Source organism: Sycon ciliatum, chromosome 4 (assembly GCF_964019385.1).
Source record: "Sycon ciliatum chromosome 4, ocSycCili1.1, whole genome shotgun sequence".
Lineage (NCBI taxonomy): Eukaryota > Metazoa > Porifera > Calcarea > Leucosolenida > Sycettidae > Sycon > Sycon ciliatum.
In genome coordinates this window covers 16999893-17016079 of record NC_088646.1, presented here as the reverse complement: position 1 = coordinate 17016079, position 16187 = coordinate 16999893, and the positions used below count along the sequence as shown (strand labels likewise).

General features: G+C 46.0%; 2 protein-coding genes across 2 annotated transcripts; one reads left to right on the top strand and one right to left on the bottom strand.

Annotated features, from left to right (window-relative positions):
• Positions 1 to 766: 766 nt before the first annotated feature.
• LOC135814735 (choline-phosphate cytidylyltransferase A-like) lies at positions 767 to 14116 on the top strand. The gene is made up of 6 exons (XM_065327903.1): positions 767 to 1150; positions 3329 to 3442; positions 9383 to 9534; positions 9871 to 10092; positions 12046 to 12192; positions 13349 to 14116. The coding sequence occupies exons 1-6, from the start codon at positions 970 to 972 to the stop codon at positions 13601 to 13603; spliced, it is 1071 nt and encodes a 356-aa protein (XP_065183975.1). The 5' UTR covers positions 767 to 969; the 3' UTR covers positions 13604 to 14116.
• A 1370-nt stretch (positions 14117 to 15486) lies between these two features.
• On the bottom strand, positions 15487 to 16187 carry LOC135814732 (histone H2A-like). The gene has a single exon (XM_065327899.1). The coding sequence runs from the start codon at positions 16113 to 16115 to the stop codon at positions 15708 to 15710; it is 408 nt and encodes a 135-aa protein (XP_065183971.1). The 5' UTR covers positions 16116 to 16187; the 3' UTR covers positions 15487 to 15707.

Here is a 16187-nt window from a genome sequence, read left to right as displayed (position 1 = left end):
GACCCTTTTTCAAATTTCAAAGTTCGCAGCACTGCACTGTGTACGATGAAATCACGAAAAATCGCCAAATACGGGAGCTCGCCAGAGCCAGGACCCATTTTTTTATGAATGGAATGAACGTGAAAAACGGAGGCGATACGAACAGCGCGTCAAGGAGGTCGAGCGTGGAACCTTCATCCCTGTGGTTTTCGCTGCAACTGGTGGTACTGGTCGAGCTGCTGCCGCTCTCCTCAAGAGAATAGCTGCAATGGTCTCCGACAAATCTGGTGAGCCATACTCTGCAGTGATGGCATGGATCCGCTGCAGGTTCAGCTTCGCCCTTCTCCGTGCAGGCGTGGCTTGCCTGCGTGGTGCACGACGGCTGTATTCGCACCCGGAGGTGGCTGAGTCATCCGCTCGACTCGCTGTCTCGGAAGCTGCCATACAGCACTAGACACTTGTTTATGCCTCGTCATCACTGCTTTTTCTCGTATGGTCCATGTATGTAACTACTGGTACTTGTTTTTATTGTATCACTGTGTTACTTAATTCTGCCCGTACAAGAGGCCGGTTTACCAAAAAAAAAAAAAAAAAAAACTGTAGCTAGCTAGCTCCGCGATCCGGAGCTCTTTTTTTTCGGTTCGTCATTTTTTCCAAATTTTCGGCATATATCGATCCATTCGATCGTACACGTACACGTGACGTCATGCATGTCGACGTGAGATATGTGTGATCATCTGGTGACATGATTGATGTCGATGTGTCTGCTGATCTGCTTGGCAAATGGCAAGCACAAACATGAAAGCTTGATCGTACGAGATTAGTGGTTCGTCGACCTTCGACTTTCCTTGTGGCTGCCCATTTTTTGATCATTGTTTTGGAGCAAGATCTGACCTTCAACTTCAGAAGTTCCCTGATGGAACCGGATGTTGATTGAGTGTGTAAGTCGTGGAAGCCTTGCAGACCCCAGTACCCAGACTAGACTTAGCCATGGCATCTCGTTTAGGGCGAAAACGTAAACATTCTGTACTGGAAGATGACCATGATAATAGCGCGAACGAAGTTGTCACTGGTGTAGCTGCCTTCAAACGGCCAGCCGTCAAAAATTCTCCAAAGCCACCACCTCGCGAGAAGAAGCTGACGATCGAGGAAGCCAAGAATGATACATCTGGTATGTACATGATTGTAACAAATTACAATTTGAAATTTCATGTACACCGTACATGCGTATAACCAAGCAGACCAGATCTACAGTGTGTGTGCGCGTGAATGTGTGTGTGTGTTTGTTTGTTTACCATGCATAGTCTAGTATGTCTTTGGGTTCAGATGAAAGACAATTTGACATCGGTTCGAATGACAATTGACATATCTCTCGCTTGCACACGATAAGCCAAACTTGCCAAATCAACTGTATGCTCACGTTGCCATAGCGACCAGCGCAGTGATGACGCACATTCTGCTTAGCTCTGTGAGAGAGAAGGTCGATCACTGCAGAACTTGGTCATTTTCAATTGGTTTATTGTATTGACGAAGTGAAAGAAGGGCTGTGTTCAATGCTGTAAGTGCCGTGAATTTCAGAACTGTTTATTAGTAGTCCTCTCGGTTGTGTACTGGGACGCGACACCGACAGGAGAAAGCTGGAGTGCGGAGACATCTGCAGACTAGCGAAAATAGTGACGAACAAAGTGCTGAAATCTTGGTTGGGATGAATCAGACGTTCAGCATTTGCCCCAACCAAGGACCTTGCCGTTTGCGCTTCCCACTTCCTGGAGATGGATGTGATGCTACCTGGCGACTCTCCTATCTCTCGTAACATCTTCTGAAGCCAGGTGAGACCACTGGTGGAGATTGACGAACGAAATAATGTCATACCTTTTGAAAGTTTGCTGAAAATTTCTCAGGAGAGATGGCGAATACCAAGCATCTTCTCCTAGAGGAACCATTTCCTAGGCTACAGTCAGCCCAGGGAAATGCAGGAGAAAGCCAATAAACAGTTCACGGCACTAACAGCATTGAAGACAGCCCTTCTTTCACATCGTGAACACAATAAGACAATTGAAAATGACCACAAATTCTGCAGCTATTGACCTTCTCTCTCACGGAGCTAAGCAGAATGTGCGTCATCACTGTGCTGGTCGCTATGACAACGTGAGCATACAATTGGCGATTTGGCAAGTTTGGCTTATCGTATGCAAGCGAGAGATATGCCATTCGAACCGACATCAAGTAGTCTTTCTTCTGGACCCTACTTGAAAAATCGATGCATTTCCCCTTTAGGCCACACCAAGTTAATTCTGTGGGTTCGCATGGGAACTTTCCTGGAAAAGACACGCGGGCAGGCGGAAAAAAAGCAACAACAAAAAAAACAGAAGAAGAAACAAAACTCCATTCTATGTGTACTGAGCCATGTTGCACTAGTACACTCAGTCTGTAAGCTGTCACTTATCAAAAACGACAAAACGTCGGCACAGTACAGCTGACAAACTGGGCTGGAGCGATACCGCAACAGATTTCATGGATGGCTTCTTCTGCAATTTGACATGAGTCGAGTGGAATTCCTCTCCATCACGATGATCCTGGAAAAGCTCGGAGTCCTTGACACCTGGAATCTCTGCTCGTCGGCTTGGTGAGCAGGCCCTCCCGGACGGCCTGGAAAGAATTTTCATCGCTCGCACTTTCTACGTACCATCGCCTAGAACGCAAGATTACCAAGAAGCTGATCTACCATACTGGTTAGAGAAAGTTCGCAAGAACAGCCATCGATAGACTCGTTTGGGTACTTTTTTTTCTTCTCTTGGCAACGATTCGAAAAGGTACGCACGCTGTGAATGGCATTGTACATGTAAGCACAGATCGGTCTATGGCAACACTGGCCAACACAGCACTACTACTCCACACCATCAGTCGGAAGTCTTTGCTCAACATTTTGGCCACTATGACCATCTTCAGGTTGATTGAATGTGAGCTAGCAGTGTAGCTGAGTGTTGGCCGGTGTTGCGATCGACCAACGGTATTTTTAGTCTTAATAATTATTACCAATAGTAATTGATGTATATCATGTATGTGTATAATACATGCGAGAGTCTGAGCTGCCGCGCACCGGTTACCATATAAATTAGGCGTGTAAGAAGTGCATGAAAACTGCAATATGCCTGACGAGGCAGAATTCCCCGATTACGTCTAGCTGATGCAGCAAATCAACGGTGTGAAGTAGCATAGTGTACACAGCCGAGCTGCAGTTCTGCAGTAGGAGGCATGGGCATGTTTTCCTTTTTTGCCACTTGTGCTGGACATCTGTCTTATTGCACCATATTGTGTTGTCTGGTATTGTGGTGCTATGTCTGTTTAGGCCGTCCAGTAAGGGTGTATGCCGATGGCATCTTTGACATGTTCCACAGCGGCCACGCGCGGGCACTCATGCAGGCTAAGAATGTGTTCCCCAATGTATACCTCATTGTTGGAGGTAAGTGTGGGCGTGCTTCCTTCTGTGATGCTTTTATTGGGACGATCCTCTCACCTGTGCCACTCTGTTACATATTGTGAAGTGTAATCTACCTGCAAAATCAACTCAATATATTAGTCTCCAAACACAATATTATTGTGTTTGGAGACTAATTGTTAGTACTTCGAAGTATGCAGAAGACTTGTGATGCAACACATATGAACAAGAAGGCAGCGTTTTAACTTTTACATGTACTGCCCACACGCTCCTTGTGGTGTCTTTGCGTTTAGTGTTGCTTTCGTGGCATAGTTCATGCCCTGCCCCAAGTGCTACTACAACTTTCTTATTCCAGTTTCACATGCTTATAGTTACTCACTGAACCAATGCATAGCACAAACATTAGTCCAGTGGGCTATGGAATAAGAGCCTGTACTACTGTAAATACTTCAGCTTTCGAACTACTGTAATTTCACAAATTTTCGGTGTACTTTTATTTTCGGTACTTTCGGTGCATCTGTTTCATACCTAAAATTTCAATACACTGAACAAACACTAACACACATAAAACAATAGGGAACTGCTTCTCTGCACCTAAAATTTCTGTTCACCTAACCCATTTTGAAAATATTGAGGACCGAAAATTTCTGAAATTAGAGCACTCTACATGTACTTCAGTATAATGTAAAGTTCGCACATCAGGCAATGCAATTGTGTTGAGAAACATAACCCAGCTTTAAAGGGGGAGTTCACCCTAAAATGAAAACTTCACAACTTGTAGCGAAAAATGCACTGATTCCAATGGTGAAGGTCCCAGGTTGATCTGAGCAGCCGTTCCCAAGTTATACCAGCTAGGCTTGTCCACCTTATGTTTTGCATCTTTTTTGCAACTTGGGGGTAAAAATGCATCCCCGGGGAAAAATTGCAACTTGGGGTATATTTTGCCCTTTTCCATGCCCAAAGCAGGAACTCACTCCTCACGACCCCAGTCGAAAACATGAGGGTGTGTCAAACAGCCAGACCACAAAACCACCAAGTTCAGGCGTCGAAGATTCACCGATTTTATAGTGGAACTACAAGTTACTTCAGGACAGTGTTATGTGTCCATAACACCCTATCAATGTTACATACTTTATAAACCAATACCACAGTACTGAATGTACTAAGACCCAAAGGCAAGTGTTACAAGAACGGTATTTTTTTAAAGGTACTTGCATTGTGAATCACTTTGAAGACGGAAGAAGGTTCATGACACGTACACTCTTTGCCATGTCCGTGGACAAACCTGCGCTGCTATGTACAAAAAAGGGGGAAAATGGGGGAATCTGTGACATGCCACATAGCAGCAAGCCTGTGCAATAGAACACACTTCTTGACGACATCTGCGTACCACCTAGTGGTTATACTGCAGCATAATCGAACCTTCAATGTAGTCCTCTAGAGCATGCTCCTGCCTGCTGTCGAACGAATTTTCCAGCAGGCTAAAGACACGCTCGGCAGCAGCGGACGACGGCTGGACTAGTAGCGTCTTCTGGAACGCAGCTCGCTAATTTGCGAGTTCTCCATGGCCTCTCCACCACAGTACCACGTCTACTCCGGCATGGGTGTCTTCACAGGCACTCAGGTAGTCGGGAAGTTCACCCTTCATAGCGGCAACATCACCAGCAGAAATGAATGGGAATGACCGAAGATCATCCACATCGTCGTCGTTGGGCTGTATTTCATTGACCTTGGCAGGATTGAAGAGCCGTGCTGCACGGAAAGCCTGCAATGTCGTGAAGAGAGCACCACCTTCTCCAAAGCGTCCCTGGAAGTAGCGGATTGCTGGACGGATACATTCATGAGCCACTTCCATCCAAACTAGGACATGGTTGGCAACGCCGTTGGAGAGAACCCGGGCAACAGCCGTCGTGGAAGGAAGCTGGACAGGATCAGTGTTGACAAAGCGCACCAGGCTGCTGATCTCCTCGTACGCCTTCAAGCAAAGAGGACCATCACCCTCCAACCGGTACGTGGCTTTCACAAACCGCTCGCCGAACTCGACCGTTGCTGCCAGTTGCATTTGGATGCGAGCCCTTGTCTCCAGACAATCAATACAAGCTGTCAGGCGGCGCAGCGTGATGGAGGTATCCTCAACATTGGTAATGAACCTCGCAACGTCACCAAACAAGTCGTGCATCTGTTGCGTGACTTCCCATCGGGACTACCAGCGACTATGGGAACGGATCCTGACGTTGGTCTGGCTCTTCCAACGTAGGCGCGACTTCGGGCTATGGGCAAACAGAGTGATCCAATCTGAGACGAATCCTTTCAGAGTGTCCGCTTCGATCGCTCGGCCAACATTATCAAGTGTATGACTGAAACACCGAACATCCATAAATGACGTGTACAGCGCCCTGATTGTGCGAATGGCCACGTCATTCACTGATGTCCTATCGCGCATCACAGCAACAAGGCTCGGAGTGTCCACTTGGTACGTCACAGCCAGGGTTTGAAGCAAACGCTGTGCCACCTGCTCTCCAGTCATACTCTCGGCTGCCAACTTCGGAGAGATTAAGTACTGGTGGAAGGTCAGATCCTCATCCACACAGCGTGCTATGATGGCCATGGCGTCGCAGACTGCAGTAGTCCCATCAAAGATCAGTCCGATGCATTTGCATTTCCTGTCCGAAATGGCTTTCTATGCAGCTGAGATTTCTGCATCTCTTATCATCGGGATGAGGTCAGCCATATGCTGCCTTCCAGTGAGCCGCTGTCCATGCTGTGTCAGCAGCGGTGCAAAGTGGTCAATTTTGTTGAGAGGAACGCCTCCACTCATGAACGTCTTCACACACTCCACGCGGAAGGCAAGCACATCATCAGGCAAAGTGGAGCCTTTCGCCTTCGTCTCATCGAGGTAATCACGGCAGTCGATCAGTGTTTGAACGCGCTTTGCCGCAGAAGTGGCTTTGTCCTTCTTGGCGTCCACGTGTTTGGCAGAAGAAATGTGCTTTTCGATTGTGCTTTTAACAGGGGCCAAGTCGTGACGGCATGGCTCACAAAACAACTTCCCAGACTTCACAGAAACACTCATTTGGAAACTGTTTCACCCTGACAGCTGGCCCCTTTGTTTTAGGAGCTCTCTTCAGAAATGGCGGCTTGTATGAGCCCTTCTTCTTTGATCCAGAATTTCTTTGCACTTTTCTGTTCCGACTAAGCTCCGACACAGTCGGAGGGAGAAGTCGGTCCAACAGCGATGGCGGTCTCGTGCTTACAGCTTCACTCTCAGGCTCAGAATCTCCCTCTGACGAAGACGAAGTCGAAGAGTCAACAGTGTCAAGGGTAGTAGGAGATTTGCTCGCCATACTTCCACATCACTTCATCACTGCTACAGTAGCTGTCAAAAGTAAAAGCCACAATGTCAAAATAAATTTGATGCAGCACGAGGAAAATGGAATTTTCCAGCGATAGACTCTCATGTAAGTCACGGTAACCGTGAACACGCAGAGGCGGCCATTTTTTGTTGGTTGCCATGACAACGGTCGCATAATTTTCGCGAATTGGGTTGATTTATTTTTATTTTTAAATTTAGAAAGGAAAAGGACATATGGAAACGAGTTAAGAGTAACTCTCCACCACTGTAACTAGATTCCATATGTCCTTTTCCTTTCTACTTTTATTATTGGCTCAATACCCGAGTTTCAAATTTTTAAATTTCCTCTTATTTTCCTGAAAATCCTGCTGAATTTATGGAATGCATAATGCCCCAACAAGACTGCATTTTGCATCCGCAACTTGGCAAAAATATTTCGAAAAATGTGGACAACCCTAATACCAGCTTGACGTTTGCACTAAATTTGGTGACGCCATGATGACCGTGAGACGTCATTAAGGTGGCAGACTACCCAAAAATTTGCTGAAAAATTTAATTTGTAAATTCATATTGAGTGCTACGTCAGTTGAAAGAGCATGAATAGCTGCAAATTCTCTGAAAATTGTGTCCCTATCTGACCAGCCGTTCAAGAGTTATGGCCGAAAATGTGCCCTTGCAAGGAAAGATTTTTTTGTTGCATGCTGTCATTTGTTGGCAGCACTGTATTTGAATGTGAGCAGACCGTGCGCAACTTGTCGTATTATGGAAACACGCGAAAGTGTGCAGAATTTTGCCCCAAGTCCAAAAAAGTCCAAAAAATCACGTTAAAAACCACGTATTGGGCTGCACGGCGGCGGGCGAAGCCCGCCGCCGTGCAGCAGGACTTTTGCCAGCACCCTCGTGACGTTGCAGATATGTGGCTTGATTATTGTAGTTGACGTTGATTTAGTGACTTTGGCAAGTTTGAGCCGTGTCAAGAAGTCAGGTAGGATTCAGTACTAGGCAGTAGTGAAACGTGAGTGGCAGTCTTTGCCGGTTTCTGAGGGCATCCTGGATTTGGTGTGCAGCGCTGTGGAAATGGCTTGCTGTGGAGGTCCCAGCACTGGATGTTGTATCAAAGGTACGACCTTGTAGCACGTGCTAAACCTAACAAAATTCAAAAATTGACTTGGGTCTGTGGGAGTCCGTGAGAGAACGCCCACTCGTTCTGTTGTAACAGATTCCAGGGCCACGTTGAGGGGCCCTACCCCACCACCCATGGCTGCTTCTGGACTTGTTTTAGGTTTGGGTCCCGCGCACGGACAGAATGGGCACGAAAATGTGAAAAAATTTGTAAATGCATTTGTTTGGCTCCTGGGCGGCTCGCACACCGTGGCACTATGCCGGAAATTTGAGTTTTTCCGGCCTGGAAAGCCTGTCAGTGAGGCGCAAGAACTTGTAAATCATGTCCTGAGGGCCAGCATAGTGGCAGGAGTGTGTGGTCAAAATTTCACTCAAATCCACTGAGAAACACCAAAGTTACAGTCAATTGAATGCCATATGAAATTTATGGGTAGGCTGCCCCCTTAACTTGCCTACACCAGGCCGGATTTATGACGTCAGAGAGATAGACTTTGTATGGGAGCAGATGGGGAAAACCAATTTCTTTCTTGTTTCTCTGTATTAAACAATGAATTTCATACTGAAATTTGTTCCAGTCGGGATACCGGTAGGGTGCCATATGTCCCATACCGAAGGTTGAAAAAGATCCGACTTCTTTGGGACAACAGAGAGCCGAAATACTGAAATTTCCCCATCTACCTCCATACAAAGTCTATCTCTCTGTTGTCGTAAATCCGGCCTGGCCTGGGCAAGTTAGTGACGTCATCATGATGTCACCAAATTTAGTGCAAACTTCCAGCTGGTATAACTCAGAAACGGCTGCTCAGATCAACCTGGGACCTTCACCGTTGAAATCAGTGCATTTTTCGCTACAAGTTGTGAAGTTTTCATTTTAGGGTGAACTCCCCCTTTAAAAAAAGTTTCGCTTATACCGAGCCACCACCATGTCCGAGATACCACGGTGGCAGATGCAGCAGCGCCTGGCGGCTCGGGTAAGCTGGCAAGTCTCACAACTAGTGCCCGACAAGGGGTGAAACCTCGTTAGCTACATCCATGTTGGCCTCACTCTGAGTACCCAGTTGAGTGTGGATGTAGGCATCAGTATACCCTATTCAGTATTCACCCACATACAAGTGCATGCCTTTATTTATGTGAAAAAGGCATTTTATCCATTTCGCCAAGAATCAAATGTTCCGGATACAAGGGGCTGTCTTTCAATATGAGTACTGCACTCGAGTCTTCAAAATACACTCTTGGCTCCTGAGTTTTTTTCATGCCTTTACGTATATGTGGAGGTGCCCTTGTATTCGAATATAAGTGCACTATGTATGCGAGTGAATACGGTTATTGATTTGCTCATACTGATAGGGGCAAGCAAGGCCGTGTACTAGTGTAGTTACCTGCTATAGTATGCATGAAATTGGACCTTCCTTGTGAAGTTTTCAGCTGTGCTCTTGCTAATGACAGTATTGTTAATGCTTTTGATGTTGATGGGGTTTTTTTGTTGGCAGTAAGCAACGATGAAATGACGCATCGCCTGAAGGGTAAGACGGTAATGACGGAGAGAGAGCGGTATGATGCCATATCACATTGCCGATACGTGGATGAAGTGATTGAAGGCGCGCAATGGACACTGACACCAAAGTTCCTAGAGGAGCACAGAGTATGTTGTGTTGATTGCGGCAATGCCTACATCTCAACTTGTAGCTTGCGCAGTTCAATCCTGCTGGTGCATTGCTAGAACAACATTCCTTGATGTTGTATTTTTTGCATCGTTGTACTTTGAAGTGTGAGGAGGTGCTTCCGTGGTGGTCCACGAAACACGCCCTTGCTAGCCCCAGCATGCACACACACCTCCTGCACAAGTCCCGGACGCCCTGATGCGACGCGTGTTCCTTTTTGTAATTTGACTAATCTGCATGTGTGTGTGTGTGTGTGCGTGTGTGTGTGTGCGTGCTCGCACGCATGCTGGTGTGTTCAACTTCTTGGTTGCGTGCAGATCGACTTTTGTGCACACGACGACCTTCCATACACATCAGCTGGCCAGGAAGATGTCTACAAAATGGTCAAAGATGCCGGAATGTTTGTGGCAACTCAGAGAACGGAAGGCATCTCCACATCCGATGTCATTGCTCGCATTGTGCGTAACTATGATGAGTACATTCGGCGCAATCTTCAGAGAGGCTACTCTCGCAAGGAGCTGAATGTCAGCTTTGTGAAGGTGAGTTCATGCAATTAACGGGTATCTCTGCTCTTAATGACCGCTGTTGCTTTTTATTTCCTTGCACGAACACATACTGTAAAGCGTGAAATTTTCGCGGCGTTTTTAGTTCGCGTTTTCAGAATCCGGACAGGTTTGCGAGGTTTTAATTTTGCGATTGCAGAATGGCATTCTTGCTAAACCTTTCATGGATCTCCTTTTCGCGCTGTCTAAATTTCGCGATTTCCATGCGGTCGCGAATTTCGCAGAAATTAGACCATCGCAATAATTTCACGGTTTACAGTATCTGGTGGTTATAATCAGTCGTTGAGGAGTGAGGACCCTTCACATATTTACCGTAGACCATGCACTATATGAACGTATAGAAGCATGATTTGAGTAAATATAAAGTTCGCACATTCGCATTATTACCGGCTATACAACCATATTTAGGAACACAGCCACCTTAGGGAAGTTTTGCTTGTGCCAGGCCACCACCGTATCTGATTATAGCTATACCCAGGTGGCAGATGCAACTCCAAGTGGCGAGGGTGAGACGGTAAGCTCACAACCAGTGCCCGAAAGGGGGTGAAACATCGTTACCTGCATCCGCGTTACCTTCACTCCGAGCAGTGAGTACCCAGTTGGCTGTGTGTGTCCGCGCAGTTCATAGCATGTTTTAAAAGTAGTTGACGCATGCATCACCGCATTTGTTAGCACGGTACATGCTCCCTGCTGCCGGCGCAGGTCTCGAACTCGGGACCTTGTGATTCACAGGCAAGCCCGCAACCACCCGGCCTGTGCACTGGTACAGCAACGTGGAAATTGGAAGAGAGCGTTGACGCATAAAGCGGGATTCATTGAAGAATGTTTGCGGTGCGATCTCGTGACATACCATTCACAGAAGAAGCCAGTGATGTGCCTCAAAGTTCAATGTGGGGTCTACATCACCATGGCATTCGCGTAACACATTTTTTACAAATCTACAAGCAAGTATTGAACCTTTCGTACGACTTTGCTGCAAAGAAGGTCCTAATCGTATATCGCATTGCGAAAGTTACGCCAAGCTCAACGTCCGCAATCAGCCAGTTGCTACAGTTGCATGACCTGAGCGATGCGATGGGTGTGATTTGGGGATTTCCCGGTTTCGTGACCGTCGCACCGCGCATCTCGAAAATGCTTCTCTGAATGTAGCTTTTAAGCTGAAATTGTGCCTCTGCGCATCAGGTGTGCATGTAATTGTGGCTTGAATAGAAGCCTGGTTTGGATGAAAAGCGATTTGTAAACAATAATCATGGGCTTCACGCCGCTTGTGTGGCCATAAGCACTGCTTTTCTGCCTGATTTCACTGTGTGTGTGTGTGTGTGTGTGCGTGCGTGCGTGTGGGATTATGGTCACACACGTCTTTCTTCTCTTTCTCAGACTTCTCCTGACTTTTCTTTCATTCTCCTGGTTGGTTACCAACAGCCAGTGCATGCCGGAGTATGTGGTGCGATGTGTGGGCGGAAAAAAATGAAAAAAGACCAAAAAGTAGGGATTCACTGGCCAGAAAAAACCACTTCATAGCTGTGTGGTGTAGACCAGGCTGAATAGTGGCGGTCAATTCTTCAGCCTTGCAAGTTGTTGAATGGTGCAATCCCAGCACAAGTTGCTATGGCTTCTGCTGTAGCATCGCTATCATCGCCTTCGGCGATGGGCGTCCAATGGTCCAATGGTGTGTGTATGTGTGTGTGTGTGTGTGTGTGTGTGTGTGTGTGTGTGTGTGTGTGTGTGTGTGTGTGTGTGTGTGTGTGTGTGTGTGTCACTGTGTGTCACTGTGTGTCACTGTGTGTGTGTGTGTGTGTGCACGTGCGTGTGTGTGTGTGTGTGTGTGTGTTTGGTGAGTGTATGTGTGTGAACATTAGTAAGATCACAATGTAAGTCCCTGTCTCCTTATGCTACCATATTTGCTTTCCTGTTTGCTCTCTTCTCCAGGAAAGGCAAGTTAGGGCCAAGCAAAAGATACATGAAATTCGCGACAAGATTGAGGACAAGTCACATCAAATCTTGCAGTGGTGGGAAGACAAGAGCCGAGAACTTATCCTCGATTTCCTCAGCCTCTTCAATGGCCAGAGCATCAAGGTTAGGTTGCTTTCGTTTTTAGCTACTGTACAAGTAGAAATATTTGTGTGGAATTTAATTTCGTCTTTTTCGTCCAAGGAGCTTTTGGGCTAAATTTAATGCCGGACTAATGTCCATTTGTCCAGCTTTTCAATACACTCTTATGATCCATGGGCGAAATTTACAACCGGACAAACTCCCTTTCTTTGGAGTTGGACGAAATTATTGACCGACGAAATGTTCTACCTGTACTGTACATGTACCTGGTAGAATAGGGTAGAGTCACTCTACCGATAGAGGTAGAGTCACTCTACCGATAGAGGTAGAGTCACTCTACCGATAGAGGTAGATGGCAGAGGTAAGTGCACGAACGCTGTTCTGCCGGATTTAGTAGTTTTCATGATATGTACGAGAAATGTTTCTCTTCTGTATGGAGTTGTGTACAACTCCTTGATCATGGTGGAAATCCCGTACCTCTACCAACTTTTTCCTGGTAGAGCCGGTAGAGGAACGTAGACTCTACCCTTTTTAGTAGAAAAAAGGAACACTTCTACCGAAAGAAGTAGTTTCTACCCAAACCAGTAGATCAAAAACGAACGCCCCCTAAGTGCTGAACGAATGTTGCATTGCTATATCTTTACGTGATAATAATTTATTGACTTACTTAGTAGTCCACTCATGAAGATCACTGGCAACCGTATGTTTTCAGTTGTCGTGAAAGCCACTTCAAGGTAGTTTTGTACAATGCTATTCTCACTACGACGTGTGTTGTAATCTTGCATCATCGTACAGTTAACTTATTTCAAATTACTGTACGATGATGCAAGATTACAACACACGCCGGGGAGAAATGACTCACTCCTTGGATACATCGTCGTCACAACTATCATAAACAGAGGCATTCATTGTGTTGACTGCACTCTCGACATAGCTGTCTATCTCTCGTGAGCGATAGCACATGCCTGATAGTATGAAGATCTGCAGTGTGCCTGGGGCCTAGGAAAGTGATGATGTCACTGTGAGAGTCTTCATGTATGCAGGTGTCTGGACGTGATGCTATGTAACACGTATAACTTTGGAATGCAAGCAAACTTTCACTGTCTGAACCTGAGAGTGTGCGGGGCAATTATTTGTGTTGTTTTGCTGAGTAGTCCCTTGTCCTGTTCCTTCTTTCCAGGAGCGTCAAGTGCGTGTTAGACGCAGAGTAAAAGAGGTGCAAGAGCGGTCACATGAGGCACTCACACGCTGGGAGGAGCGTAGTCGTGAGTTTGTCGGCGACTTCCTTCGTATGTTCAGTCCCCCTGGGCTGCCGTATCCAGACGAGGATGACGACGACATTGATGACGATCACGAAGAGCATGAAGCTGAAGACGAGGAAGGCGAGGAGGAAGAGGAAGGCAAAGGCGACTATCAGTTTGCAGTGACCTCATGACACAATTTAGTCTGTGTTTGTTGTACTTCAAAAGTACTTTACGTAGTCTTTCCTACTCTCTGCTGCAAGCGCGTGTTTCCTTTTTCACACGGCCCACAACATTCCTTCTGAAAGTGAGATGATGTCATATAATTTATACAGCAACCTCATACTTACGTACATAAGACCTTTTCGAATTGTAGTTGAAATCTGCTGCAGGTCATGACTCTTGTACAAAATCCCATGGAATTTTATAGTTTTGCTCCTTACTCTGCTTACTGATGGTCCATAATTTTCTAGTGTTGAACGTCCCCAGAACACACAACAATCTGTGACAGAAGTGTCACATCGATATACGGAAACATTGTTTGCATGGTTCTCACTTGGTGACCTGTACTGGGACATTTCATTTCTTTAGGAATCAGATCAGGCCGAATAATTAATTTGTTAAAATCAAGTCCTGATTTTTTTCCACACACACTCAAGCAAAAAGTCCTGATCAACACGCTTTTAGCAAGATATTACGTGCGAATACTTGCTGACTTCTGTTCTGCTGAGTTTTGTCGGGCGATTTCACAGCTGGTACCATGGTATTGTAAAGCCAGGTGTCAAGACGCATGTACCGTACCCGCGATTAGAGCCCTCTTTTGTCTGTAGTCTTGAATGCTAGTGGTGCCCCTGCCTCTGAGAATTCATGAAAGCCCTTCTTTCACAGTGCCCCCCCCCCCCCCCCCCCCAGCTTGTAACCGGGCTTATGTGCAAGTAACTACTTATTTATCAGGGAGTTGCAGGGAGTTGTATTATACAACTCCCTGCTTTATAGTGTTTCTTTGCTAAGCCTAATGCTTTCGAACGTAATTGCACTCAGCCACTGGACTGGGAGTCTACGTGGTTTCAAGATCAAACCGGTAAAATGTATCAGCATTAAAAAATTGTGCACCATAGTGATACATGTGCCTCATTATAAGTCATGTTCTGTGATGGAATTTGTTGATGAAAAATTAGTGCCCCAGTACTCTTGCTACAAGGATGTAGTAGCACTGCCGTATACCAGGTATACGCTCGTACGGTATTCTCCGGGGAGTCGTATACGGTAATACTATACGACTCCCTGCTATTGTACGGTATTCTCAGATTTTCTGTGCAAGAAGTAAAAAAATTGTGTTCGAGAAAGTCATGTTCTGTGATGGAATTTGTTGATGAAAAATTAGTGCCCCACTACCCTTGCTACAAGGATGTAGTAGCACTGCAGGTATACGCTCGTACGGTATTCTCCGGGGAGTCGTATACGGTAATACTATACGACTCCCTGGACGGTATTCTCAGATTTTCTGTGCAAGAAGTAAAAAAATTGTGTTCGAGAAAGTGGAGCTGCAAGCAAGAAAGAGCAACACGATCACACCAGTGTAATTTACATGCATGGTACATGGTGTAGATTGCAGACCTCTCTTGCCTTCAAAGCGAGTAGACGAATCAGATCATGTAGATCAACGTGTGATGTAAATTTCAGCCCACAACTATTTTTAAAAGTGCTTGGCAAATTATTTGGCACGAGTCAAGTGTTCTCAAAAATAGTGCAAACTGCCATCCATGTATGTACAGTATCGACATCATTCTTATTTACAACGTCCCTTTGTTATTCGGTACCGGTATTCGTCCTCCCCCAAAAAACAATCTACAAATTTAATTACATCACATCCGTACATGTATAAACTCTAATCGCTATTCCAAGTCAACTACAGAAACTTCAGCCATGTAGATCTACATGACAAATTTCCGGGATTCAAATTCCTTTTGGGATTAGCTTGGCTCATTGATATCTTGTTCCCAGTTCCAAAGAACTCGAAAGGGAGAGGTGTAACCAGTTCCATTATTAGTGACTGCAATAATTATTTAATAATTGCAGGACTGAGCGTAATTTTTATGATGCCATAGAGCTAATTGGGCCGAGTTCAGAACATTGAAAAGCATAACATACCGGTATCAACTCAAATGTGTCAGCAGCACAACCGACACGAAAGCAAGAAACGACCCCGAAACGGGAAAAGACAGTTTCTCTTTGAGAAATGTGGTGGCTTTGAAAAAAGCCGGGTGAAAGAAGACGGACGTGGTGTTAATTCGTCGTTCAATACTCGAGACTCTGGCTGCTCTTGCCCTTGGCGGCCTTCACGGCTGTCTTCTTGGGAAGAAGAACAGCCTGGATGTTGGGAAGAACACCACCCTGCGCAATTGTAACATGGGACAGGAGGCGGTTCAACTCCTCATCGTTGCGAATGGCCAACTGCAAGTGGCGTGGGTTGATACGGGTCTTCTTGTTGTCTCTTGCAGCATTACCCGCCAACTCCAAGATTTCTGCAGCGAGGTACTCCATCACGGCAGCCAGATAAACTGGCGCACCAGCTCCAACACGCTCGGCAAAATTGCCATTGCGGAGAAGTCTGTGGACACGGCCGACTGGGAACTGAAGTCCAGCACGGGAAGAACGGCTCTTGGCCTTAGCCTTGGATTTTCCTCCTTTGCCACGTCCTGACATGATTGTTTGGTGAGAGAGTAAATTTGAGAAAAGAAACTTTCGTCTGCTGCTCAACGAGAGAATGAGGCACTC